We start from the raw sequence: 24,995 nt of genomic DNA, 5'->3' as shown, positions 1-24,995 counted from the left end.
GAGGGAAGGCTTGACCTGCAGGACTGCAGGGATAATGGCTCTTTTTCCAGTCACCTTCCTTTTGTCTCTTAGCCTGTAATTTAAAAGCTGTTGGGTCAGTGGTGTCTTCTGCATGCGGGTGGGGATCTGGCCTGACTCCAGGCCCTGTACATGACCCAGTGGTGTTCATCATGTCAGTCTGGCAGGACGGAGGAGGGACAAAATGCAGATTAATCTTCTCCAAATAACAGCAAAATGCTGAGAGATCATTTTGATTTTCCAGACCTGGGGCTTGAAGGGAAATGAATCTACACTGCTGGGTACCCAGTGACGCCTTCAAAAAAATCTATTTAGCATTGGAAATGAAGGGTCAGTAGCGTAAAGGCAAATACAAGCACATACATCCCCCTAGTCAACATGAATATGTGGTTGAATCCCCAACTGATGATGGATTTCCTGCTTTTTGTTGCTTCTGGATAAGACTAAAAACCCCAGACTGGTGACTGATGCACAGATCTGCTGAATTTCCTGTGCTCTCCATAAACCGTCACTCTGTAAACCTGATCAAGGCACTTCAGACTTGCAGGAGAAAAACCTTTCTAAACGCACATACACAAACTTCTCACTTCCTTATTACCTTTTGTTTTCCTTTTTTTTTGTCTTAAGTGCCAGTTACCCAAAGCTACAGCAGTAAAAATGCAGGTTGCTGAAATGTTTGAATAACAGCCTTGAGTGAAGCATACTTGATCCCTCTCACATGCAATATTACTAAAAGACAGGGCTTTTAATGTGATGCATTTCTCCTTTAGATTTTTTTTTTCAAATTGACTTCCCTGTCAGTGTTTGCTCATAATGAGGATGAGGAATAGATAGGTTTAGATAATGAGCAGGCAGTGACAGGGCCAGCAGGTGTTGCTTTGGCTCCCTTGTCTGTTCCGCCTCCCCGACAACTGTCCCTTTATTCCATCTCTTCTTACTGGCTTACATTAAAGTTTTTATAGCTGTTCATTTTTGTCTAGGCTGTTCATTTTAAGATAGTATGTAGTCCTCGTTTCGGTTAGGCTTTCATCCCAGGACATCCTGGCTGTTTGTTTGCTTCAAGCATTACAGCAGCATTTACTTTAGTATGCAGAGCTTTGTTTGTCCTATGCAGGCTTGCTCACAGTGACCCAGTCAGGCTAACCATTGAACTCCATCTGCACCCGCCCAATGAAAGGAGTGCACCTGGCATCATAGCTCACTTCAATTAATCCCTCCGAATTACAGTCCCTGAGCCAATTAAGCACCTCTCATTTTACACAGTCCCTCCCCAGCACGAGGCTCTGTCCATTGCAGACATCAACCGTTCAGCCCTATTGAGAGATGGGTTAAGTGTAACACCTTTGCTCTCTTCTCTGCATAGTCCATGCAAATTTTGGCCTGATTTGGCAGATTTTATAGATTGCCTGATCCCTGATACACTCCCTAAATTGGCGGAAATGAAACACCGGGACCTTTTCCCAGAGTTTCCCAGCGGTGACTGCAACTCTAGATAAGTGTCAACAATGTTTCAGAGAATACCTGTTCGATTCTGTTAACTTCTCAGAAATTATTGATCTTTTTTCAGTGCACCTATGCAACTTGTGGAACATTTTAGTGTTTTTGTGTAGCACTTTTAAATACTAAGGCATGTGGAGCATTTCACTTGGTGTATTGGCATGTGTACATAGCCTCCCACTCTTGTGCCCAGAACTCTGGTATAGGCAATTCATTACAAACTTTCTGCTCCACCGAGCGATTTCATTCACAGTATAGCACTAAATCTGGCAGCTTTCCCTTAGCTTGTACACACACACACAGGCACAGCAGCTGTGTGTGACAGGTTCTCTAATGGCAAGGAAGATTGAGCAGAGCAGTACCATAGCCTTATGTTAAGATTCCAAGTGCCTCACTGTAGATCTTTTAGTCCTGTTTCCTTTAGTAATCTAAAAATGTACGTCCTGACAGCCATCAAATGTTTATCTTGTTTTCTGGCATACTTCCTCTTTGTCAAAACAGTGGCATCATTAATTAAGCACAGGTTCAAGCTCTTCAAGGCCTGGCAGATTCCTGTTTCTCTGAGCAGCACACAGACTTCATTGTGTAATATTTTAGTAGCATGTGTTGATTTTAAAGTCAGTGATATAGTGGAATATATATATATATATATACATATATATATATATATATATATATATATATATATATATATATATATATATATATATATATATATATATATATATATATATATATATATATATATATATATGATGCAAACAAACAAACAAAAAATAAACTAGATCTTTTTAAAATCTAGTTTAAAACACATCACAGTGTCTTAATATTGGTTTCATGTTTTGAAAAGATGGTGCAAGATGGTCCATCATGCACATTTCAAGTAATAAACCATTTTCATCACATCTAAGAATACACAATCCAATCATTATTTTCAAAAATAAATAAATAAATAAATTATTTTTCTTTTTCTCTCTCTCTCTTTTTTTTTTTTTTTTTTACACACGACCCCTTTATATATATATAAGAACAGGAAACAGAGGCTACAATTCGCACAGGCGAAAATTGGACAATAGAAGATTGGAAAAACAATGCCTGGTCTGATGAGTCTTACTTTCTGCTGGGACATTCAGATAGTAGTGTCAGAATTTGGTGTAAAGAACATGAAAGCACGGTTCAGGCTACTGCTGGTGGTGAAATGGTTTGGGGGATATTTTCTTGGCACACTTGTGGCCCCTTATTCCCCATTGAGCATTGTTTAAATGCCACAGCCTACCTAAGTATTGTTGTTGACCATTTCTGTTTATGTTTTTGTAATACACTTTACATTTTCTTTTTTTTTTTTTCTAAATATATTTTCTAAATTGATAATTTGAAATTCCCCCAGAAAGAGATGATGGACGGGAGTTTATCCCTTCGACTCACAACAGTGAACGGGCCCTGTCGTTGCAGTTTGATGTGTTTGTAATGAAAAGGTCTCTGTGTTACTCCACCAAGCCAAAGATAACTTTCTGGGTGTGATACTGATTTGTCTGTACTCGACACTTATTGTTGGCATGTTCCTCAATTCTGCTTTACTCACAGCTTGTTTTCTGGCCCAAATGCTGAGCCATGGGAGACTTTGGCTATTGCAGGAGGTGTGTGTGTGTGTGTGTGTGTTGATCCGAGAGTTGGAGATGGAGGGGGTTCCATGTATCCTTGAGTCTCTCATTCTGCAGGTAATTACACAGTAATGTAAATTACAGTGAGGCAGCAAAGAGCCATGGCCCCTGCCGGCACTATCCTGGCCCTGCATTTGTCCATCCTGCCTGACCCTGCAGCTAACAGCTTAACACAACAAGCCACATCTTAGAATGGGCGCCTGTCCATGACTGCCCTCGGATAAATCATTAACAGATGATGTTTTATTTTGGATTCCCTTTCTTTTTCTCTTTCACTTTCCATCTCTACCTAAACCTGCCATACAGTACGCGTAGTTCAAAATAAATCATATCTGGTTAATATTTAGCTGCTAGGTCCTTGGGTAAAGGGGTGTAGACTGTTGTTCCGGAAAGCTGAAACTCATAGGAACACATACTGAAGATATGTTTCTGTCCACAGAGGAATGTGGCTTCTCTTCCAGGATCTGACCTTTGACCCTGTTCTGACACATGACTAGGATTCTTTAAGCTGCACTAACGGCCTTCTCTCCCTCCTTTTCTGCCTCTCTTTAATGTCTGTTTGTTATGACACACCCATTGATCTGTCACCAGCAGTTAAAGCTCCATGGTCCAGTCTCTTCCTCTGCTTTTAGACGTAAATCCTAAAAACATGACCACAGAGTGACTGGAGATCAGTGTCTTTCTCTGATTTTCATACCTCTCTCTCTCCATCTCTCCCTCTATTTCACCTTTTCTTTCCTCCTTTCTCTTTCTGGCCCAGCTGGACTCCAGATGTAATCTGCATTTCATGTGGCGCAGTGCAGGGAGGCAGGCCATGTGAGCGGAGCAGAGTTGGGCTGAGACTGGGCCGGGCTTTGGGTCTGCCGCTCAGCAGTTCAGCTAGATGTTGCGGTTAGCGTGATGTGAACTTTGACAGTCTGTGTCATGCTTAATGCCTCATTTCCCAAACACAGCTCAGTGAGGCTGATTTATATCTAACAGGTGCTGCATTCAGTGAAGCAGCGGGGCTGATGGGATTGGGGACAGCTTGTGGCCGCCTCATTAAAGAGAGGAGGAGATAGAAAGCTGAGTCTCTGTCTGACGTCCACACTTGCCAGCAACAAAGCCTAAATGCGAGAGTCGATGGAACTTGGACTTGCAAACAGTTGCCACGCTTCTGGGATTTTTAACTATTCTTCTTCCTATCTCGCATGCTTTGGATTTCCCCTCACCCTGCTTGGGCTTTTAGGTGCGGTGGGCTCTCTGACCTCTGCTGAGTGCACAGTGGCTTAAGTCTTGGCAGACACCACAATGCCAGGATTGTCTGAGAGTGTTGACATGCCAGCAAACTTTGACGGGCTTATGTTAGTGGCACGGTGTCGGTTTTCCCCCTACCGCCTCTGTGAAGGCAGTCCTTAGCCTCCTGTCTTTTCTTTCTTTCTTTCTTTCTTTCTTTCTTTCTTTCTGTTTCTGTCTTTCTCTTTCATCCTTGTCTCTGAAAGCAGTCCTTAACAGTTTGCCTGTAAACTTGGACCTGGATTCATTTTAAATCCGTATAATTATCAAAGGGTTTGTTGGTATCCTTTAGGCCTTTCCTGTTAGTCTTTATAGGTGATTAGAAATCTTCTGTTTTCTGGTGGGTGTGGCCAGATTGTGACTGAAATGGTCAAGTGTGACAATAATTTCAAACAAGAAGTAGTCATGGAAAAATTCACAAAACAGTTTCCTTTTAGCAGTTAGTAGTTGAGTCAGAGAATCGTTCAGAGAAGGGATTCCCTAACTGAACTATGAATCAAATAAAGAAAAAAGGGATTTCTGGTATTTTTTAAGTCTTAGATCTGGGTGTGGCCTGCTTGTTGAGCTCAGCTTTTTGTCACCCCTCCCCTGCTTAATGAAACATTTGTTGTGTGCCTCGACAAGTCAGAGGAAGACCATTAAATGTTTTCAGTGTTCCTCTTCGCCTGGATCATCGGCATCTTTCCACACCAGCCTCGAGGCCACCTTGTTACACAGTTAACTACATGTATTCTCATAGTGTTTTTGTCTTTCTCTTCCTCTGTTGAGAGTCATTCATTTCATCACCGCTGAGGAAGAATGCAAGTCACTTCACTTGCTTTGCCTTGGCCCTTTTTCTTGTAAATACTGCGGGCTAGATCTGTACAGTGCAATAAACCACTGTAGTTATGGTTATGATTTATTGGTAGTGTCTACATACCACAAAATGATACACTTAGATAATGAGAGATGTTAAAGATCGAACCATCTGCAGGTGGATTGGCACTGTGTAACTTAAAAAATAATAGTGCAAATATTAATAGTTTGGTCGTTGTGTGTAAGATGAATCTTTCAACATCATTACAGCTGTCAGCTCACCTTTTATTTATGTTTTTGCTGAAAAAGAGCTTTCTAAGCTTCCGTAGCAGCCCGTAAAAATAGACTGTCAGTTAGTAAGAGCATGGGTACCTCATTGGAGATGTAGTTCGCTGTCGTTTGAGAATAGCTGGGATTTAAGAGTCAGTGCCATCAATAGGAATCTATTTTATTCCCCCAGGCAGTCCCTCAAACTCTCACCTGCAGGTTATGCTATGAGAGCAGCCTGAAAAAGTGTTTAACTGTAATTTGTTCGCTCTTTGTTTTTTTTTTAACGTCCGGATGTAAAACATGTAAAACACATAATTCCTTGTACTTTTTTAACACTCCATAATTCTTTAAAGGGGGTCAGGGCAGGTGGGGGGTGCAGTAGAAAGCCATCCTCCCTTGAGGTTTATTGCTTAAAGCAAGCAAGGCTCTTTCCCAGGATAAGAGATTTAACTAAGCAGAGAGGAATTTGGGCCAGAACTCATAAAAGAAGTATTTGTGTACAAGAGAAAAAGTTTGTACTTTCTTTCCAAATCTTTGTCATTATTAACCTTAGCAAATGTGAAGTGGAGAGTGAATGGAGATGCAGTCTAGGGTCTTCAAAGAAAGCCTCTAATTATTTATCCAGGATATACCACTGAATAATTAGAGCGACAAAATCACTTCCACAGAATGGTTTCACTGGGATGCCCTTTAATCCCCCTTGTTTGTGCGAGCGTGCTTGCCTTTGCAGCGGTATTAGATCCTCTGCACTATTTAAATACCCCACGGCCGGGGCAGGACATGTAGAAGATTGCGTCGTCTCCGCCCTGTTACTGCTTTTCTGACTCCTGAACCCAGAACAGCTGTCGACCTCTTCGCTCAAGTTTCCTCCGTAGTCTGCCCTCCCGTGCCATCCAGAAGGATCATATCGCACTACTCGGGTTTAAACGTTTAACAAAACACCAGGCCTCGCCATGACTCCTCTGCCTGGCAGCCTCGAAACCTCTGTGTTTCTCAGTGTTTTTGACTTTAAGCACCCTGTTATTGGATCATTTATGAGTTTTACACTTGTTGACACAGAGTGTTAAGCCCAAGAGTAAGCCTGTCTCTTCGTGCGTTATGATTCTTGTCACTTTTGGGACACCTGATAGCTTGGATTTGTTTCAGCAGAGCACTAAAAGGGTGTCTGCACCTTTAAGAATGCCCTACTTGGGATATTTGGCTAATTCCAGGTGCTGTCTCTCCCGTCGCTCTGTTTTACCAGGTGCAGGACTAGGTTATTACTGAGGTATTTGTTTTCCAGATTAGTTAAAAAGGCCTTGGATTAGAGCCGGGTTATCCAAGCTTTATTCAGCCTGCCTGACGCTGATTCCTGAGTTGAAGCTCAGGCGCTCAACATGTAGTTGAAGAGTATATTGTGGCATTACTCACAAATAATCCTTCATGACTTCACCACAGGGTGGAAAATTACAACTAAAGGTCTTATGTAGGCCTTAAACCCTGAAGAGCACAGCCCTGGAAAACAAATCCAGTATCCAAGTGCTGTGTGCAGCTAAAGTCCCTCTCTCAAGCATTTACATGGAGCTTCAGCGATTATGATAATGAACAGTTTTATCATCGGCCTTACAATCAATAATGCGGCTTTTTAAGGTTTAATATTTCAATGATATTGATCATCTTAACAACAGTGTTTGCGGTCGACTTGTCTTAACTGCAGCCTCAGTGACAAGAGAGATGAGACAGTGAGGGTATGAATGGGGGTGGAGGGGTGTTTGGACATCAGGAAGTTGAGGAGGTAGTGATTGAGGGAGGGGGGAATGGGAGTGGGCTAACTCCTTATAGCAGATGAAATATAGTATTTCTTCTATGTTTAATAAATCAGTGGTGCCATGAGGGATTCAGAGGGAAGCATTGAGGATGGTGGTCTCGTTATTTAGACACTGGCAGAGCTCAATCTCTCTATTTGACCCAGTCCACCATCCTCTTTTGCACAAGTTCTAACAATTTTTTAAACCAAATTTGTTGTCAAAGCATAGTATCGTCACCCGCTCACATAACCTTTTATTAGGAATGCAATCTGATATTGTTATGATTTGTGTGTTTTTGTTGTCAGACCATCTTTTGCTCTACCTTTGAACATGCAAGTTTTTAAGTCATAATGCTTTTTGGTATTTGTTGGGTTTGCAATGAAGACTAAACCCGCCTTCAGTGTGCATGTGAAGAAAACATCCTGTGATTAATTGTTTGTTCAAATTGATCTAGTTCACACATGCAAAGTGTACAGGCAGGCACATGAAGACACAACATTCTTCACGAGAGGTAAACAAGCAAATGCACCCTCTCTCTCTCTGAGAAGTAAGTAGGCTCTCTCCACTCCTCCCTCCTGTGTTGAGGAGCACGCTGCGCGCACTCAATGTGCCTGGGGGTGAATGGAGGGCTTTGTGCAGCACGAACATGATCACCCATCTCTGATTATACATCAATACCTTTATCCCTGGGATAATTTATGCACTTACAAAACACAAAGCTTTATCTGAACCAACCACTGGGGAAGGTGGAGGCAAATAATGTGCTATTACTTCACTGTAAGATTTGTTAAGAAAAAAGAGGAAAAAAGGCAGCATGCAGGGGCCAAGACAAGAATTATTTTACTGTTCTCGAAAACAACATCTCATGTTATTATTATTTTTTAATAACATTAATATATTTGTAAAATTAATTTTATATAGTTCATATTATGTAGGTATATTTTTAACTTGATAAATATTCATACGCTATAATATGTCTGTAATATAATAAGATATTAGATTTTGTAGTGAAATAAAGCTTCGTTTTTTTTTCTTTGCATTTGATGTAGAGGAGAAACGTGTGGCTGTTGGGCAAATGGAAGCGCTTTCCAAAAACAACAGTTAGTGGAGAATCTCCAACAGTATGCATTTTTAATAGGGAAATGTGGATATGTTGAGTGTGATATTAGCTCTGTGGCTGCAAGTGGGCTGGTGTGAAGCTCATTTGTACTCGTGCTCCCATTCCTCCGCCAGCCCCCCGTGTTGACTGCTAATTGGCAGGAGACTGGGAGCTTCCTGCTGCGTGTTCGCCACTTTCCCCTTCCTCTACCACCCTACCAGCTCTTTTTTTGCCAGCTTTCCCCTCCGAACTGAGTAATTAACCCACAGCTAATTAACCACTTCTAATTACACTAAGGAGCCTGTTTCTTTCGCACTCACCAAAAGTGATGAGACACTTTGCCAGCGCGCAGATTCCTCTTCAGCTGCCTTTAAACCTTCTTCAGATTTCATTGGCTGAATAAATGGCGCTAAAAGCAGCCTGACGTTGCATCACGCGCATTGTCAAGAAAACATTTTTAATGCTCCCTTTGTTTTGCTACATTGATTGCGTTTACAGATCTTATGCTGTTACCCAATAGCAAAAATTATCACCAAGATTCAGTTTCAGCCCCTAGAACAGAGAACGCTATTGATACCTCGGAATCAATTCGTTTGTGTTCAGGCCAGAGACCAATTAGTTACAGATGAGTTTGCAGATGTTTACTGTTACATAAAGTCACAGAGGAGTACCTCCCATTTCCACAACAAACATAATCTATTAACTAGTGCCAGCGTGCAGGTAGAGTGCGTGCTCCACACTCACTAATGGCTGTGGCTCTGGGAGAGATGCATGCTGGGAACCGCGTTTAGTCCCGTGTTCAGTGCTGTGTTTGGCAGTAGAGCTGTGTGCAGTAGCAGCAAATAGCTGTGCTCTCTCATCCCTTGCCCACAGCCACACTGCACCGATCTCTCTTTCTTTCTCTATCGCTTTTCCTCCCTCTCTACACAGCCGCTGCTATTTCTGCTGCATAGACTGATAGCTTGAACTAAAGATCATTGATTTTACGGGAAGCTGTGTTTACAGCCAGAGTCCCATCGACCTGAGGTGACTTTTTGCCTTCTGACACAGCAACTCCTCTGAAGTGTCGCTGTGTCTACATTAAACGTTCAGGACAAGGAAAAGGAGATGGAGGAATTTTTTATCCCTCCCTGTTTACCTTTGCTCACTAATAAAGCTGAAATAAAAATTTACCCAGTGATACTCAAAATACCCAGTGTAGAACTGCTGCAGAAGTGCTTTTGAATTATATGAGTCATGACATTCTGTCACTGATGTCATTAATCATTTAGAAAATATATATATTTTTATATAATAATAATAATAATAATATGAATAATAAATGAATAATAATATGAATAATAATAATTATTATGACATTATATTATATTATATTATATTATTTATATTATTTATATTTATATTATATAATAATGCACCAATTAACATGTAAACAAAAAATATTTATAACTATTTAGTTTTAGTTATAATTATTTAGAGTTTTTTGAGAGATACTTATTTTTATTATGTTTATATATATATATATATATATATATATATATATATATACTTTTTTTTTTTACTGAATAACTATATTTACTGTTGGCTTCTTTGTTTTGACTGGATGAGAAATATGATGGGATGATGCTATGAAAATAATATGAAAGAAATCTTCCTCATTGTCCTCATGTACATAAATACTACATACATAAATACTGTATGTGTACTGCTCATGTATTCAACTACATCATGTGCAGATTGACACAAATATTCTGGCAGCTCACGTATGTTTTAGTTGTAATTTCTGTTTTATTTTTAACTAGGCAAAACTAAGGCATTTTAGCATTTAGATTGATAATGTAGCAGTGGGGTGAACAGTTTCTCCACATATATATATGCGATTCAGTTGGCTTATGCTTCAAAGATAAAGCCTTCTCTCCCAGATTCAGTGAATACATCCCTTTGTGCAATATCAGGAGGCCCTCACTGCTTTATCAATAGGAACCTTCCGGTCCCACATCTTCCTGTAACTTGCCTAGCATTTATGCTATTGATTTTTCAATAAGCACCCTAACCCTGTAGTGGCCAGCCTGTGTGATGGCTAGATCTGGAAGGAGATGGGATAAGAAAAGCAGGGCTTGCTGAAGACCAGATGGAGGTGATGATGAAGCTTTTTTGTTCCTCTGATAGTCTCTAGAAGGATATGTTCTTTACACATTGAGGGGTGCTGAGGGTAGGCCGTGGGGGTCAGGCCGCATCCCATGGTGGTTCTCAGCTGGGGCAGAGCAGGAGTTAATTCCCCAGGAGAGGGTAGGGAGCACTGGGCCTCTGGAGGCCTGGCCCCTGGGCATGTGAATGTGCGTGCTTATAATCAGACGGGTCCTTAGCCTTTAATTCCATCCTTGCTAAGCCAGTAAATCCCACCAAATGAAAAGCCCCATAAATAAAAACTTATCTTATTTTCTATCCCCTCTAAATGACATCCAGACCCAGCTCTTCTGACAGTGTTCATTATGTATGATTTTTTTTTTTTTTAATCATTAAAAACATATGTACTTTGTTTGGCAGGTTAACATGGAATGTTTTCTGTTCTGATTAATTTGAACTGAGAAGAATATCTGTGCTCCTCTAAGAAAACCTGGAATTCCTGCCTCACAACTTGCCTTGATGACAGAATGTGTAGGATATAAAGGAAACTGATGTTTTATACCTGTTTTTATGAGTGTTTGACTGGCCAAAGGTGCTTGTATATGGTGAGACAAAAAGGCCTAATATGCATTTCTTGTATGCTTCTGCTTCTCTGTCTGAGCTTTTGTTAGGTTAGGAGAGAGATTGAAAGATTCTTTAAACAGGTGTTGCTTCGCAAGCAGACCTTGAGCGGACAAACTACATTATATCTGCCCGCCCATCTGCGACTGGCAGACTCCAGACAATCCTATTGCACATCAGTAACCACTGCAGGTTATTGAATTAGCCCATCTCCATTTTAAAGGGCAATCCTGTTTTCTGTAAGCAGATGCGCCCAGACAGCTTGGGCTGCCACTCTCTAGCACTGTTTAATTCTTTAAAGGAAACCATCTCATTTGCTTTAAATGAAAAGCCTATCATGTCAGATTTTCAGGAATGACCATTTTTGATTGCATGAGCTGTTTATGTTTAACAATTTAAGTAGTTCTTTAAACTATCGATTACACACAATCCCATAATGCTGCAGCAGGAGTGTTGAGGGGGTCATAATAGGAACAGGTTACTGGAATGCTATTTTTGGACTCCTGTCAGTTGTTGAATTTAAACATATTGTTGCTTATTGACTTCATAATAGTGTAACACTTAATTATTTTGCATTGGGATGATGGAGAAGAACTCTCAGTGTACTTAATCTTCATGTTTTTATAGTCAATAATAACCTCATTATTTATTGGGTGTTGGTTTAATTAGACAAAGTACACATTGTTAGTAGTGTAACTTTGTGATTTTAAATTAATTTTAAGACATGTAATGTTATGTTAAATCAACATAATTAACAAATTAGCAAAATACACAAACACACACACAAAACACATGGTCATTGTTTGACACAGGTGGGGTAGTGAGTCGGTGGCTTTGTGGGCATGACTTGAGGGGTGTCAAATTTTCATCAGAAATTCATGAAGAGAAAGTCAAACATTATCAATATCCCCAGCCAAACACACTCATGTTAATATATTTGGTGGGTGTGGGGCTGCAGACACACACTGCTGAAATTTGCATCGTTAAGTAAGCAAGTAAATAAATCAAGTCGAGGCAGTGAATGTGCTAATCAGGCAGGACGCAGTGGTTAGCGTGCTGCCGGGAAACTTTGCTCATGTAATATTCAGCAATGGAGGGTGAAAGGGCAGGCCAGAGTTATTGGTTTCAGTACGGTTGCCCCCTTTAATCAATACTGCCTGCATCCCTTTATTAAAATTATTAGCTCAGCAGTATCTCTTGCTATCATTTTATCTCCTTTATCACCTGCTTGAAATTGTGGCCTGCTCATGGCTTTTTAGTTGCTGGGGCAGCACTCCCCTTTGGAAAGTTTGCTCTCATTTATTATTTCAGAGGCAGAGGCGTGTTTAAAACCAGGCTAAACGTGCAGGTTACTGGATGCTAGATCTATACGTACATCAAGTACCAACATTGCTGTTGTATTTTAAGCTTAAAAAATAAAATAAATAAATCTTAATTTTTATATTGTGTGTATTTATATACATAAATATAAATGTTTGCTGTAAAAGGCATATACACATCTTCTAAATGCACCATATTGGTATGATCTATTCATGCAGTGGGTTCTGTGTGTGGGATCTCTCTATAATGGAGGTCTTAAAACAACATGGCTAATATATTTTTTGTAACTTCAGTTATTTCTTAGGGTGTGAGATGGATCATGTGCTGATGGTGGGTTTCACTGTGTCTAATTAGCAGCACAATGGAGCTTTTTTATCCATTAAGTTATTCTGTTACTCTGTTTCTCATACTCAGTGTTAATTAAAAAAAAATGTATGCAGGATTTGGAACATAGAAGACTCCGGGTGTTGTGTGGAAGGTCTAGATAAAAGATGGTAACTGGCTGATTTGTCAGGATGAGGCATCTGAGCTGCCTTATTAGTGCTTGTCTGAGGTATTGTGCTTAAGTACCTAATCTAATCTAATGAGCACTATGTCATTTTCCACCATTATATCTCAGACTATTGTTTCTCATCTAATCTACTATACATTAAGCTGCTACCCACTCACTGTACATAGCTTCACTATTTATCAAGATGCTTTGTATGTCTGCTTGAATGTTCAGCTTCACAAGACTTCACAAGACATTGTACACTTCAAGCAGTAGTTTAAACCTGTCTCTCTCTCTTTTTTCTCATCAGACCTGGATGCGATGAACGCCTCATGTAGGCATCAGCATGGAAAGCTGTGAGTCTCCCGTGGTTTCTGGGACAGACGATGGGCTTGGCTCCTCCGCCCCATCCCAGCAGCAGCACCATCCACAACCCTGGAACGATCACCCTAACACACAGGTCCCACCTTGTAACCAGTCCCCTTCCTTGGATTCTCTGTCTCTCTCTGCATCCCAAGCAGCACAGCTCCAGAATCCTAGCACACCCTGTGAGGCTGTAAGAGAACAGCAGCAGCAAACACTGTCACAGGCTCCCAGCGATAATTCCACTACCAGGCGGCTGCACCCCAGAAGACAGGGGTTAGAGGAGGAGGAGCAGGAGGGAGTGAGCTGTGGAGAAGAGGACGAAGACTTAGAAGAATTGGATGAAATGGAGATTGACAGCTGTTTCCCTAGTCTGAACCCCTTCCCTGGTGTACCTATGGTGCCAAGTGGAGGGGGCATGCCCATGCTCATGCGGCAACAGCCCTCCCATCGGAGTGGAGCCACAGAGAGTGGGAGCGAAGAAGGAGAGGAAGAGGAGGAAGAGGAGGAAGAGGAGAGTAGTGATGTGGAAAACCTGGCTGGAGAGATAGTCTACCAGCCTGATGGCTCTGCCTACATTGTGGAGAGTCTCAGCCAGCTGATCCAAAGTGATGGGAGCATGGAACCAGGCCTGCTCCCTTCAAACTCTCTCCCCAGTGGGGGAAAACCAGAGGAACCTGTGGGGACCTCTTCTTCGGTGTACCCTCAGATCATCAACACGTTTCATATAGCCTCGTCTTTTGGAAAATGGTTCGGCTCCTCAGACCAAGGTTTCCCCAATACCTCAACCCTGGCAGGCCTCAGTCCTGTCCTGCACAGTTTCCGTGTCTTTGATGTGCGGCACAAAAGCAACAAAGATTACCTGAACAGCGACGGGTCTGCCAAGAAGTCCTGCGTATCCAAAGATGTTCCCAACAACGTGGATTTCTCCAAATTTGACGGCCTGGCTCTTTATGGGAAAGGCAAGCCCATCCTCATGTGTTTCCTCTGCAAGTTGTCTTTTGGCTACGCACGCTCCTTTGTCACTCATGCAGTCCATGACCATCGCATGACCCTGTGTGAGGACGAGCGCAGGCTCTTAGGCCACCAGCATGCATCTGCAATTATACAGGGCATTGGGAAAGACAAAGAACCACTCATTAGCTTCCTAGAACCAAAAAATAAAAGCTCTCCTCCACCGCCAACCCTGGTACCCATGAACTCAGGCCAGAGCTTCTATGGCACATTCAGTGGGATTCATTTAGAAGGGAGCAGCAGTAGTGTGGGAGATGATAACCTCCTCAACAAAGCCTCTGACTCGTGTCTCCAGCAACAAGCCCTCCTCACGCTGGGGGCTCTTGGCAGCCCCAGAACCTCCCGTACCTCTACCCCAGGCCCAGCCAAAGACTCCAACACTCTGTCCAAGCAGGGTAGGAGAACAGAGGGGTCTGTGGGGAAAGAGGGGACTCATAGAGGGGAGGATGGGGATGCAGAAACCTTTGAAAGGAAGGCTCTCCTTCACAGTGAGGAGATGGCCTCAGAGGAAGAGGATGAGCTTCTTTTAGAAGAAGAGGACGAAGAGGTAGAGGACGAAGGCACTGCACTGGCCTGTAGTGGAAGTAGCAGCATTGGTGGTGGATTTATGGGGGAACTGGCTGTCTCAAACCAAAGCATCTCCAAATCTCCTTTATTAATGCCTAGTAGTGCTTTCCAGCCTTCAGCTTGTCTCTCTGCAGCCAGCCCTGCACTCAGCAGCAAAGCCTCCGCTTCCATGTCCTCCTCTTCTATCAGAGGGTCAGAGGACGGGATGGCTGCAGACAGTGGAGGGACAACTTTAGATCTCTCTCTAAGCTTTAACTGCCAGGGGTCTACAGTCCCCGCGGCAATGGTGGCAGTCGCTGACAGAGGGGGTGAAGAGGATGGGGCTGCATGCTCCTCTGAGAGCACATCCTCCCCTCTTGCGTCCAATGCTGCTGCTGAGGAAAGTGCCAATCGAGATAGTGCCACAGCTCCTGAACCAAATGAATGCCCAGCAGAGGGAGATGAGGACAACGGTGCCCTCCTCTACCACCACCACCACCTTCACCACCATCACCACCACATGCACCCTTCACCCAATTCTCACATGCACCTCCATCACACAGCTGCTTGTGACATGTCAGGAATGAGTGAATGCACCCAGAACCATGGGGCTGGGGGAAGTGCAGGGAGTGGGGTGGAGTGCCCAAAGTGTGATACTGTCCTAGGCTCCTCTCGTTCACTGGGTGGCCATATGACCATGATGCACTCACGGAATTCGTGCAAGACACTGAAGTGTCCCAAGTGCAACTGGCACTACAAATACCAGCAGACCTTGGAGGCCCACATGAAGGAGAAGCACCCTGACTCTGGAAGCTCCTGTGTGTACTGTAGCAGTGGACAGAGTCACCCTCGCCTTGCTCGTGGTGAGAGCTACACTTGTGGCTACAAGCCCTTCCGCTGTGAGGTCTGCAACTATTCCACTACCACCAAAGGCAACCTAAGCATTCATATGCAGTCTGACAAGCATCTTAACAACATGCAGACATTACAAAATGGAGGAACTATTCCAACCGCTGGTGAACAGGTGTTTGGGCATGCACCTGGAGGCGTGGTACCTGTTTCTTCTGCTACCCAGGCCAGCAGCCATCATCCTAGTCACCACCATCATCCAGCGCAGTCCTCCACCCACATGGCAGGGCCCTGTGGTGCCCCTTCACCTACCAAGCCAAAAAGCAAACCCACCTGGCGGTGTGAGGTGTGCGACTATGAGACCAATGTAGCACGCAACCTGCGCATCCACATGACAAGCGAGAAACACATGCACAACATGATGCTGCTTCAGCAGAACATGACCCAAATGCAGCATGGCCGGCTTGGTCTAAACGCCATGCCTTCACCCTCAGAGGCTGAGTTGTACCAATACTACTTGACCCAAAACATGAGCCTGCCACCGGGCCTTAAGATGGACCCATCTGGAGCTGATGCCCAGTTCTTGCTTGGAGGTTTTCATCTGGACCACAACATGGCGGCTCTTGCCCCAGCACTAGGTAAATTTAATGAGTTACAGATAACACATATGGTAGTTCAAGTGGGTTTTGTGAACTGTCTCCATGTTTAACTTTTCATCTGCAATTTCTTAAAGACATATAAGAGGCCTTGATGTTTATTTATACTATGCCTTTCCTGTTAAACTATTTGACTGAAACAATAAAAATAGTTTGACTATATGTGTTTGTATATAGACTGACACATAAAAAAGAAAAAAAGGGAAAAAACATATCTGGTACAGCAGGTTTATGAGAATGTGGTTTTAGTATATTCATGTAGTGCTTGCTAGTCTTGTAGATTTCAGCTTCTGCAACACTGGCACAGAGAGAAAAAGAGAAAGTGAGCAAATAGGAAAGACAGGCACACACATCTTCTTAACACCCAAGCTTTGGTTTATTTTTTCGCATCCTCTAGGGGTCATTCTATCTGGGTCAGTTTGGCTGGGAAATTCCCCCTTTTGCTGCCCCCGTGTTTCTCATGAAAGATAGTGTGACGGAGTAGACTGGGGCCAGGGGAGTGTTCCACATGGCCCTGTCCTCAAGGCTCATACCAAACATCACTGTTTTCATGTCAATACTATGCAACTACAACTGCATATCGGCTTGTCCTTTTTTCCTGCTTTTGTAATTGCAGCCTTACCATAGTCAAAAAAGGAAGGAAAAGGGGCCTAGTGAGGATAATTCAGGAGCATAGTAGAAAATGTGGCATGCCAGCTCTAAGACCACAATTTGCACAGACTTGTTTCAAATTTTTGCCAGTTCAAAGACACAAACAGGAATTAATCTACCTCTTCTAGCCATTTGGTTGGTTTTCCGTTGAGGGAATGTTCAGTAAACATATTACAGGGAAGAAATGACAGGCATAAGACTTATAAAGAACAGTGGAGTTATTACACATACAATCTGGAATGTTCAGTGCACTTTCATATGTTTAAAGTCTCACACAACTAAATATCAGATTTAGTTATTTGCATGTAAGTAACAAATTAGACCTCTGGACTCTGATCATCATAATACAAATTAATTTTGTTTTTGGTTTTTATAAAGTACAACTATCAGATTAATGCCATCATAATGCTTCCATTTTATATATATATATATATATATATATATATATATATATATATATATATATATATATATATATATAAACCTTCTGCTCTACTTAAACATTGATATCGACTAACAAAAGCAAAATATTCAAATGATGTTCTTACGAGTCATGCTGAAGAGGTCATGATTACTGAACTTAACCTACAGATTTAAAAGTATTTGCATGAGAAACCTGAAAAAACAAGGGCAACTAAAGGCATAAAAAAATCTAAAAACTGCTGAAAAAGATGTAATCTTCAAAATTTATAGAAAGCATTATAAATAGAAACAGTGTTCCTCAGAGTGGTGGATCTTAAAATGATTTGTAGGAGATTGTTAGAGGTCTTTTCTAACCCTGCACTAAAAGCTGAAGGTAATGGTGAAATGAGCAGGCTGCATGCTGCCCCAATAAATAAAAGGAGCTGTTGGAATTAATTTAGTGTAAAGCCATACTGGTTCAGTGGGTGCTCTCAATCTGGGCAGTGACAGATTGAAGATCATCGAATTGAGGCAACAGCTTCTATGCATCCTTTGTCTCCAAATCTCAGCCTCTAGCGTCTTCCTCAAGCTGTTCTTTGATGCCTTGATCTTCTGTTGTTGAATATATAGTTTATTTGGCTCCCACACCTTCTTTTCATTCCTCAAAAATACATTAATAAAATAATAATAATAATAAATTCAAAAACTTTAGGCAGGAGGATCGATTAGTTCCCAATCAGAGGTGAAATAACAAGTTTATATATTATTTCGTGAAAAGATGCTTGTAGATGATTTACAGTAATGTAGCTTGGGCACTGTTTAGATCTCAGGTAATGATTGAATAACTTCATTTTTGTGCCTCTGCTCACAGCCTCTGGAGTTGATTTAATGGCAGAGCTCTGAAAGTGCACGGCTGTGTAAATCCACACCTCCTGTCTCTCTCTCTTCTTACTCTTTCTCAAAGCAAAGCTCAAAGGAAAGGATAATCTTGATTTAATAAAATTATGTAGATAAATACACATTTGCACATTATCCTGGAAAGCAAATCCACTTTGACTGCACAGAAAAACATGACTCTTTGTTAAAAGGCTGAACTATGCACCTTTTCCCTGTTTCCCAGGACATTCTTGTAACTTGAGGAAGTTTAAATGAGGGAGGGAAAATCAGCATAGATGAAATGTCCAACCCTCACTGGTACATTGTATTTGACCATGTGTCCATATGTCCCTTATTGCTTCAGATGAAAATTTATGGAAAATTGAATGCTAAATGCTGTATTTTAAAAGAGACAGTGCACTTGTGAAAGACCAATATTCTGTCTGACAGATCAGTGATCACTTTTGTGTCTTCTGCTCTCAGTTGGAGGGGACATTGCAATGGATTTACGCCTGAGTGGGGGACAGCTGGTCTCAGAGGAGCTGATGACCTTGGGTGAAAGCCTATCCCAGACCAGTGACCCCTCCCTCAAACTCTTCCAGTGCGCCGTGTGCAACCGTTTCACTACCGACAACCTGGACGTGCTTGGCCTGCACATGAGCGCCGAGCGCTCGCTCCCAGAGGAGGAGTGGAGAGCGGTGGTGGGTGACTCGCACCAGTGCAAGCTGTGCCACTACACCACACAGCTCAAAGCCAACTTTCAACTGCATTGCAAGACTGACAAACATGTGCAGAAGTATCAGCTGGTGGCACACATCAAGGAAGGCGGCAAGGGCAATGAGTGGCGCCTCAAATGCGTGGCCATTGGCAACCCTGTGCACCTCAAATGCAATGCCTGTGACTACTATACCAACAGCCTGGAAAAATTGCGGATGCACACGGTCAACTCTCGCCATGAGGCCAGTCTCAAGCTGTACAAGGTGAGTGAGTCTGGTGGTCCTACACTAACCAAGTGCCATTTGACAAGTAATCCAGCCTCAAGTAATTATTCTGTCTACATTCAGATCAAAAGTTATGTTCAGTAATCTCCAATTTGAGCCAGTAAGATTTCACTTTGGGCAGAGCTGCCCAGTACATCACTACAACAAAATACCTTATAGCTTGTCAAGGGAGGTTAGGACCGAAACGCCGATCAACTTGGAAGAGACAGGTAGCATCTTTCTGCTTAGGACACAGTGTTAGACTTTCTACGGGTTTTAAACCTCCAGCATAGTGTATGTCTGATTTGACCAGCACTTTCCATCTCTACGGCCATCTATGAGTGATGGCCCGGTGCAGTATATTAAGGTCTAATGTGCATGCAATGGAGAGGGGAGAACAGGGGCACTTAGAGGGAGGGAGGAACATGGCAGGTCAGCAGGGTGGGGAGAAGGGCAGCTGATGAAATTGCTGGAAGAGAGGATGAAGAAGTGTGAAGAGACAGAGGTTTGGTGCTAATACCATTCGGAGTGGGAAGGGCAGAATCGCTCTCGACAGCCGTATTGATTTTCACCGGACTTGGAGCTTCACCTTCTACTCTAATCATTCCATAATAGCCAATGGATGAACACTCTCTGAACAAATGGCCATAAATCTAACAGTCCTGATTCCATTTAGGCACCTATCCTGTGTGTTTGCGAGACTAGCTCAGGCTGTGTTTAACCTAGACTGGCACGACTGCACACAGGGACTTCTCTCCTTAATTCTTCCTTTCTTTCTCTCTATCTATTGTTTGTTCTCACATGCTCAATGAGTTACTGACCGACATATCATCCATTTCAGCTGTACATCACTGCCTATGCTTACTTGAACTTTATTTACACTCCTTTTCAAGTGTTAAACCTTTGAGAGTGAACAAAAATATACAATACACTTGTTTGCTTTTTATTCAGGGAACGTCTTTGAAGACAACATGCATTTGCAACCTACTCTAACATACTTCAGAGTGAAACAGAATATTTAAAGAGAGAAAAAAAAAATGATAGGGTCAGACATCTTAACAAACGTAGCTTTAAACATTGGCTTAATAGCTATTTGGGTTTTGGTTAACATTACTTTCCCTGCCAGCAGGGCAGCTGTAAAGGAGGTAGAGCTATGTTGTTACATTTTGATATAAAATTACCAAGACTTAAGACCAAATCACCATTGACTTCATTGCAGGTTTCCCGTTTATGAACCCTTTACAGTCAGAGATATTCTAGTATTGTCAAGGTATGTCATTACCTTGGCCCTGGGCTGATAGTCATCTCTTCCCCTGATGAACTAATTTGTAATGGTGATTAGGGGAAGGCCATAAACCAGCTTCCACTACATCTGGGGATAAAAGCAGACAAGCCCGAGCCAAAATTTTCTGCCATACTCAAGTTGGAACACGCAACAAGTATATTTACAAATACCACAATGATTCAAATATTTAATACATGGCGCTTAACGTGCATGGCTGACCCGTGGAGGAATTGCTGTAGTCATGGGCCTCATGTAGCTTCAGGCAGGGTTCAATACCCAAGAAACCAGGAATTTTAGCATCAATGGCAAGAAATAGCAGAAATTATTTTATCTAGCCACCAACTGCAATTTATGTGTATGGATCTGTTTTTTGTTTGTCTCTGGTAAATTCCAGCATCCACTTCATACTTACATTAATGATATCTACTGTTAGCACCAACATTTTTTAGAGCAATATAATATTCCTTTCACTGCCGACGTTCCCTGTAAAGAAAGAGAGCTTGCAGAGTAGAGACTAGCCTGCCTAACTGCGAATGTTCAGTACTCTGTGGCAGATTAGAAATGTTCAACACATCCAAGCATGATAATTTGTAAGCTTTAAGCTTCTTAAAATGGTTCCTCAGCCCTAAAAGCTGCACAGATCAGAACAGAGGAAGAGAGAAGAGAGTTGACTGACACAGCATCAGCCCTGCAAGCAAGTAGCTTCCATCAGTGGAGACAGGCCTACCCGCAAATCTAAGACATTCACAGTTTGAGTTATAGCTGTATTTCATGACATACAAATGTGATTAGAGGACGATAAGCACATGCTGCTGCTGAGGTCTTGCTGTAGCAAGGGTTTTTAACCCCACAATGACACAGGCTTCACTTTGCAGTGAATTTATAGCCCTGATAGACATAATGACTGGCTGACACCAACAGTATGATTTGCTAGCTCAGCTAAGCTGACTGTACAAGTGGTAAAACAGGAAAGGAAAATTAAAAACACTATTTATCCCCCACCAAATGAAATCTGATACAAAATGCAAAATATTTCGACCTACTGCTGGGAGAAAATAAATCATCAAGTCAGCATAAACAAACTCTAAGATGTGATAGATCCTTGGGACACTTTGCCCAAATCAAACTGGTTTGCATTAAACAGGCCCTTTGTGTGCACAGCTCCGTAAATTGGAGCCTGTAATTACTGGAATTAAAAATGAAGGTTTAAACTGAAGGCTAAGCTGGATGGGATAATTTGAGAGTCTGTGGTATGCAGCACATATTAGGGCTGTCTAAAAATACACTTTCCCCCACCACCCCACGAATTGGAATGTTCTGAAAGCCTTTGGAGAGCTTTGAGAGAATTGTCCTATCTGCATAGACCACTGCACAGCAGGGGTGATGCTTCCCGACTTTGATATCTAGGGTACAGGACCAAGTTCCTCTCTGGTTTCAGACACACCCATCAGTTAGTCTTGCACTCATCTCAGATTAACTTTTACCTTCCACTGCTCCCTCCAAGTTCCTGCTCGCTGGCTGCTTTGTAGTGGTGAGAATGATGTTATGGTGGTCACCCATAAGCACTTGCAGATGGGCCGTACAACAATGCCCAGGTCATGAAAAAGCTTAGGCTTCTCAAGTTCTGAATTGTCGGTTTAACCTTCAGTTTTCAAAATCAGAGAAAGTTGCCACATAGTATGTGTATGAAAGTGCACAAGAAATCGAGAACAACACTAATTGCTTTAGTTTTTTCATGATCTGTGTACAATTATTCCAATTTAAACAATTTATTTGTAATCTTTCATGAAAATGTAATTCCTTTTTGTGACTTTCCTTTTTGGCTAACATTTCCGAACACTTTTATTTTGCAACCCCACTCCCCCAACCACCTGTCATAAAGAGAAATTGTACAATCCTGTCCTGCACTACATTTTCTGCTAATTACCGTATTTTTCGGACTATAAGTCACACCTGTGTATAAGTCGCATCAGTCCAAAAACACGTCATGACAAGGGAAAAAACACATATAAGTCGCACCGGACTATAAGTCGCATTTATTTAGACCCAAGAACCAGAAGAAAACATTACCGTCTACAGCCGCGAGAGGGCGCTATATGCTGCTTAGTGTAGACTACAGGAGCACTGAGCAGCATCTCTGGCAGCATAGAGCGCCCTCTCGTGGCTGTAGACGGTAATGTTTTCTGTTAGTTCATTTCTCTCGGTTCATGTCAAATTAATTTTTATAAATAAGTCGCACCTGACTATAAGTCGCAGGACCAGCCAAACTATGAAAAAAAGTGCGACTTATAGTCCGGAAAATACGGTATACTTCCAAAATATGAGTTGCAAATGCCATTTCATGATTTTAAGTATCCATATACTGCATGATTATTCTTCCTTCAACTTTCTCTTGCACCACTTTTTTATACACAAGTATACACCATCACACTGTAGGGTACACATTCACTTGCTATTTGAGTTCTTGTTCATGCTGTGTAAGCATGTCTCAGGTGCTGGGCTGCACTCAAGCCAGCCTTGAGTCTGAGACTTGGTTCTCAGCTCCAGACAGGATGGAGAGAGACAGGTCTTCCAGGCAGGCCTTTCAAGCTAAGAGGAGGAGCTTCGGGCTGGCTACCATCCTTGTCTCAGGGGCTGGTACAATCTGGGGTAATTGAGATTGATTGGATGTTATTTTTCCTCTTGCAAATGTAGTCCATTAGCTTGGCACATGCATAATCAGTTTAGAGCACAGTTAACTGAATGTAATCATGTTCTTCGGTGTCTGCTCGCACAAAATCCACTCCAGATGCCGCTTGGCCGTGGAAAGAGAGGAAGAAAGTGCCGTCACTATCACATAGGGAATCTTTACCCAAGAAAGGCCTCATAACATTCACCCCCACACCACCAGCGCACCAGTGCTGGTCTCGCTCCATTAAACACACAAACTATACAAACTGTGTGCTGCACACATTTACACGCTCCTCGTAAATGTACAAATACACACACACACACGTTCACATATTCTGTCATCTCTTTACTACTGCCCAAAACTTCTGCAAACAGAACCCCTTAGCAAATGTTGATGTGTATCAGCTATGCTAACAGCGCTTTGACTGCACTCCAAGCGCGGCACAGGATCCAGCACAAAGAGTCTGGATTTTGGACTCTCTCTACTTATTTTTCCCTCCAGTGCAATCCAACCAGATCAGCTGGGGCGTGTGGAAGGAAAATGTCTACACTAACATTTTAGTGTAGAAAACTAAGAAAAAACACAGTAAAACAAAACAGACAGTAATGCGTAGAAGGGGATTAGCTGTAGCGGCTATACTGAAAGGTATGTGCCTCTCAGATATCGTTCCACCTTTTACATAAGAATCCTAATCAATGATGCAGACACCCTCCATTATTAATTATGACTTTTATCATGACTTGTCCTCATCAGGGTAACAGACTCTAATCATCAAAAACAAATAGACTGAGAATGCCCTGGCTCCAGCAAGATTGTGTTTGTTTTTTATTATCAAATAAAAGTGCATAGTAATTTCGATTTAAAGTCGCAAGGGAGTATTTTACGACTATTGGTACGGCTGGTGGTTATATCTTTCATCTGTGGACAGTGAAGCTCAACCTATATGCCAGAGAGAGCGCCACACCCAAACTCCATAAGTCCCTCCAGACATCATAGAGAAGAGACAGAGAGAAATATGATGGCAGGGAGGGGGAAATGCAGGTCTGAGAGCGATAGAGAGGCGCTCTTTTAGATGGAGATACTCTGCTAATTATCATGGCTGGCCTGTGATTGTTCAGTAATAGTGCTCAGTGGGGAAAAAAGGTTTGCTGCTTTTCCAGGAAGGGCTGAGCTTTGATTTATCGGTAGTACCACGCTAATAAAGCACCCATTCCATATCCATAGACCTGCTACTGAGACATCCTGCCTTCCTCCAGTCAAAGAAACAGTCCATATAATGTATGTGAGCCAAGGTTTATAATTATAAGACTATTTTGGATTTTTATACATCATATTTATATGTTTATATCATAAGATCTCAATGATGTAGATCAACGGTTTGTCCATAGGGTGCTGAACTCTGCCTCATAGAAGCCAAGCAGTGTCTCTGCTCCCTTTAAGACAAGGGGCAGAGGGCTTCTCCCCAGAAGAGGTTTTTGCTAAGAGAGCTGTCTGTTAGCGTGGGAGGGGCATTGTACAGCGTGACATTGGTTTGTAGAGTAGTGGGCGGGCTTAAAGCTGTGTCTGGAAGTCTGCTGGAATTTCACAATTCCTTCAGCCCCCTCCTCAGCAAGGCAAGGCGCTGACCCATTGCACAGCTGCAGCTGACGATTACGCATGCATATGCCTTCTCTAAGTGTGTGTGTGCGTGTGCGCGTACAATGGAGAGACCAGCAGCCAACCAGATACACATGGTAGGGCCA

General features: G+C 42.3%; 1 protein-coding gene across 1 annotated transcript in view; it reads left to right on the top strand.

Annotated features, from left to right (window-relative positions):
* Positions 1–24,995, top strand: part of LOC132110693 (zinc finger homeobox protein 3-like) — a 140,176-nt gene that overhangs the window by 36,578 nt on the left and 78,603 nt on the right. Inside the window, exons 2-3 of the mRNA XM_059517522.1 lie at positions 13,271–16,370; positions 18,801–19,297. Of these exons, the coding sequence (XP_059373505.1) occupies positions 13,307–16,370; positions 18,801–19,297 (3,561 nt within the window). The 5' untranslated portion in view covers positions 13,271–13,306. The remainder of the gene's footprint in view (positions 1–13,270; positions 16,371–18,800; positions 19,298–24,995) is intronic.

This window comes from Carassius carassius, chromosome 2 (genome assembly GCF_963082965.1).
Source record: "Carassius carassius chromosome 2, fCarCar2.1, whole genome shotgun sequence".
Taxonomy (NCBI): Eukaryota; Metazoa; Chordata; class Actinopteri; order Cypriniformes; family Cyprinidae; genus Carassius; species Carassius carassius.
This window is presented reverse-complemented; position numbering and strand designations above follow the sequence as displayed.